Source organism: Sinocyclocheilus anshuiensis, unplaced genomic scaffold (genome assembly GCF_001515605.1).
Source record: "Sinocyclocheilus anshuiensis isolate Anshui unplaced genomic scaffold, SAMN03320099.WGS_v1.1 scaffold1781, whole genome shotgun sequence".
Taxonomy (NCBI): Eukaryota; Metazoa; Chordata; class Actinopteri; order Cypriniformes; family Cyprinidae; genus Sinocyclocheilus; species Sinocyclocheilus anshuiensis.
In genome coordinates this window covers 44,388-48,361 of record NW_015538017.1, presented here as the reverse complement: position 1 = coordinate 48,361, position 3,974 = coordinate 44,388, and the positions used below count along the sequence as shown (strand labels likewise).

Sequence of the window (3,974 nt, the reverse complement as noted above, 5' to 3'; positions counted from 1 at the left end):
CTCAATCCAAGTACACAATATATATAGGCCTATATGACCACATGAATTTTAAGAATCATATGCTTTTTTGTTTGTTTAGATAAATCGTTCAGAAGGGTTTGACCAAACTAGGTTATTTACAAATCATCCAAACACCCAATTCATTTCTAATATTATGACTAAGTAGTATTAAATAGTAAAGAAATTACAGATCCATCTTTGAAATTTGATTGGTTGATAACTTTTGACAACGTTTAATTCAGGTGCGAAAATAATTAATATCTATAGCGCATGAGCACAGAGAGATTTGCGAGTGCACAGGACAGTTTGAGTGAGAGGAGAGACACGTTTTAAGTGCGCGCACTCTCTCCGGGCGAGAGCAGCGTGTATCTGAGCGCGCGAGTCCAGTTTTGTGCGAGAGCAAAGGAAATCTGAGCGCGAGTGGAGAGATTCGCGCTCGCGCATTTTATTAATGTGCTTTCGCGCTACAATAATGCGCTCTCGACATTTGTCAGTAAAATAACGCCATATTCTGTAAAACCTAAAATGTTGCTACCGTATTTTTCACGGTAAAGTTCTGCCAACCATAGCTGCCGGTATTTTACAGTAAATTTAACTGATTTTTTTTTACAGTGTGGGACCAGTGAAAATATTTGGAGGGCAAGTAAAAATCTAGTAGGGGTATACACTATGAATTGTATCCTAATTCAATTAGAATTTTAGCTGTAGTTTTGTTCTTATTCCTGCACATGAACAGAAATTGGAGAGAAATGTCAGAGGCAGTTGTTTTGTCTTTTACACCTCTTTCTTTCTTAACTGGTAAGTGTGACAGACCTCTGACAGAATAGGACACGATTTCAGCATAACAGTAGATATGACACCCTCAACCTAAATCAGCAGCCTGTGTCCCTGTAGGTTGACTAAAATGATGTACTCACTGGTTACATTGGAGAAGTTGTATCCACTGCTCGTTTCATTTTCAAACACAGTGTAGAGCGTAAAGAAGTATTCAGTCCCAGCATTCAGAGACGTGACATTATGTTCCACTGTAGAATCAGTAGGTGATCCAGATATTGAAGACACTTCTTCGTTCCTGTATTTCAGCTTATAACTGTAATCACTGCTGTTGTTGACTTTATTCCACTGTAATTGTATCTCATTCTCTTTCCGTGTGATGACCGAAACAGTGTCAACAGAAGATGGAACTAAAGAAGACAGAAACAGAAATTTTATTTCCATTGCTCCTGCTACTATTCACATGTACATGAATTCATCTGCCATTCAGTTCCTTCAAAGACTGACCAGTTAATGTACAGTTCTCCTAGAAAGTAGTTGTAAATCTATACATGTCTGAATGTCTTTGCGTTAGAAAAATAACAAGAAAGCTACACTTATTTTAAAGAAAGACTGCACATATTGAATAGCACAGTCAAAAATACAGCCACTTTGGGTTTGTGATTTGTTAGTGGATCATGTTGATAGGTAATGTGATAATCTAGATGTTTGAACTAACATTTCTGTATGCTACTTGTATGGTAAAGTAAGTAAAATAAGTCAAATTTATAAATGACCATAACATTTAATGTGAAATTCTATATTATTATCTACAAGGCAATGCAAATACTTTTTTCCTAAGTAAGAAACAAAAATTAAGAAATGGTGGAAAACAGTAAACTGGAAAATAAACTGGGTTACACTTTATTTCGATAGTCCACTTTAGACATTCTATTAACTATAAGTAACTTTGTAACTACATGTCAACTACATGTCAACTAATTCTCATTAATTTGCAACTACATGTCTACTAACTCTCAGAGTACCCTGTTAGGGTAGGTTTAGGGTTAGTAGAATAAGTTGACAAAGGAAGTGTAAGATATTAAGCAGACAGTCTACTAATACTCTACTAACTGCTAGTTGACATGTAGTTGCAAAGTTACTTACTGTTAATAGAATGTCTAAAGTGGACTATCGAAATAAAGTGTTACCATAAACTGTACATTTAATTTGAATAATTACATTTCTTCTTATGGTTGTTATCAGTTATGCACATCAGAGTAAAATGTTACATCTTGTGTTAAAGTGTTAATGTTTAATGGATTATTTTAGTGTTGTGTGTCACACTGTTATATTGGTATTTGCCTTGACTTGTGGAAAGGCTACTTGTGATGAATTTTATTCATCATGTGGCTTTCCATCGTACTACCTGCATTATTATAGTGTTATTGTGGTTGTTGTCACTCTATTCTAAAGGTAAACATATTTTAATACTTGGTATTTTAACATTATATCCCAAAGAAGTAAACCCAAGAATGTTCTCATACGTTTGTATGTGCATTAGTGTTTAAATACTTGTACTGTTTTTAAGTAAATACATTCGAGGCCTAATTGCAGGTTTTAGTTAGTTCTGCTTGCCGTTTGCAATTAGTCAACTTCAATGAAATTGTGTAGAACATACTAGATTTTGAGAAAGATCATTAATTAATTTCACTGAGCCAACAATTAACTCACATTAAATGTTAGGAATGAAAATTACATAACATTTACAGTCCATTTATAGTGTAATTTAATTTTAATGTAACAGGAATTAGAAATTTATATTGCCAAAATTATTAAGTTGCTCTACAAGCTTCTTTAGAAAAAAAAATCTATATACGGTTAAACCTCAATGACTCACTTACCAGTTACTTCAGAGAAGTTAAATCCTTTGCTCGTCTCATTCTCAAACACAGTGTAGAGTGTGAAAGAGTATTTAGTCCCAGGAGACAGAGGCGAGACTGTTATATTTACTAAAGAATCAGTTTCTGTTGGGTTGATGTGCAACTCCTTGCCAGTTGTCTTCAGTATATAACTGTAATTGCTGTTTTTAACTTCCCATTGAAATGTTAATTCAGTTTCTGTTCGGCCAATTACTGTAACATTCTTAACATCAGGGATTTGTGCCTGAGGGAAGAAATTACATTCATTTAAATAATCAAATGTTCTATAAAACAGCGGGACTCCATAACAATCACAACAGATATGTTTGACGACCAGCTGAATTTGAAAGATATTGCAAAGATCTCTCAGTCGTACAGATTTGCTCTAAAACATCAGGAAAATCCCATTTTATTTTAGCATGCTGCACAAGTCTTTTCCCAGGCTCTTGTCACTACTGCTCTTAAGCCATCCTTCATCATGTGCAATCAAACATCTGTAAGACTTCAATGAACCCATATTACACCTTGTTGTGAATCTCTGCACTAGCTGCCAAGTCTAATCAAAGACTGTATATTACAAATATGGTTCACTTATTATATAAGTGAACAATGCGTAGTATTACTATGGAATGCTTCTTAATCTGAAATGTTACATCCTAGTAAGGCTACATATCTTGGCTTCCATGTCTTCATTTCAGTTTGAATGATCCTTGAAAAGCAGCCTTCGATTAGCATCCTTCATTCAGCATTTTTTAAAGGATTCATCAAGTGTATCCTTTGTGTCTGCCAATAACCCACAATCCTTTGCAAGCACTCCAATTAATGCAAAAGAATTTGCAGAAAACTAATCGGCACTGAGCTTTTCTAATTTCATTATGTAACGCAAGACAAAAAAATTAGCAGATGAAAGCATTACGTTTATTTTTTGTTGGTTTTGTTTTGTTTTTGTTTGTTTTTTCCTGTAAATTATTCACATAATGCTAAACTGTCTGTAACCACGGTCTTATTCTAGCATTCATTGCTGAGGAGGACTCTAGCCTACAAGCCTCAGAAGTAAGGAAGGATGCAGCCTTCTGACTGAAAAACATCATGTGAATGGGAGAAATTATATGGTGGCTCTAGTAATAATAATATAAATAAATAAAAGAGTTAATCGCCAGTCATTGCATCACTTCAGCTGCCGCTCAGCCTCGTGCCTAACAATGCCTATTAACTGTTCTAAATTCCCTGCAAACCACAACTTCTTGGGGCTTATTGCTTTATAAATGTCTGTTTTAGTTAGCTTACATACTAGAATAG

General features: G+C 34.7%; 1 protein-coding gene across 1 annotated transcript in view; it reads right to left on the bottom strand.

Moving 5' to 3' along the window:
• The window catches only part of LOC107678462 (receptor-type tyrosine-protein phosphatase H-like), a 23,774-nt gene extending 21,070 nt beyond the window's left edge, over positions 1 to 2,704 (bottom strand). Inside the window, exons 1-2 of the mRNA XM_016473739.1 lie at positions 2,658 to 2,704; positions 918 to 1,184 (exon numbers count right to left, since the gene is read on the bottom strand). Coding sequence (XP_016329225.1) covers position 918 — 1 coding nt within the window. The 5' untranslated portion in view covers positions 919 to 1,184; positions 2,658 to 2,704. The remainder of the gene's footprint in view (positions 1 to 917; positions 1,185 to 2,657) is intronic.
• Positions 2,705 to 3,974: the final 1,270 nt, after the last annotated feature.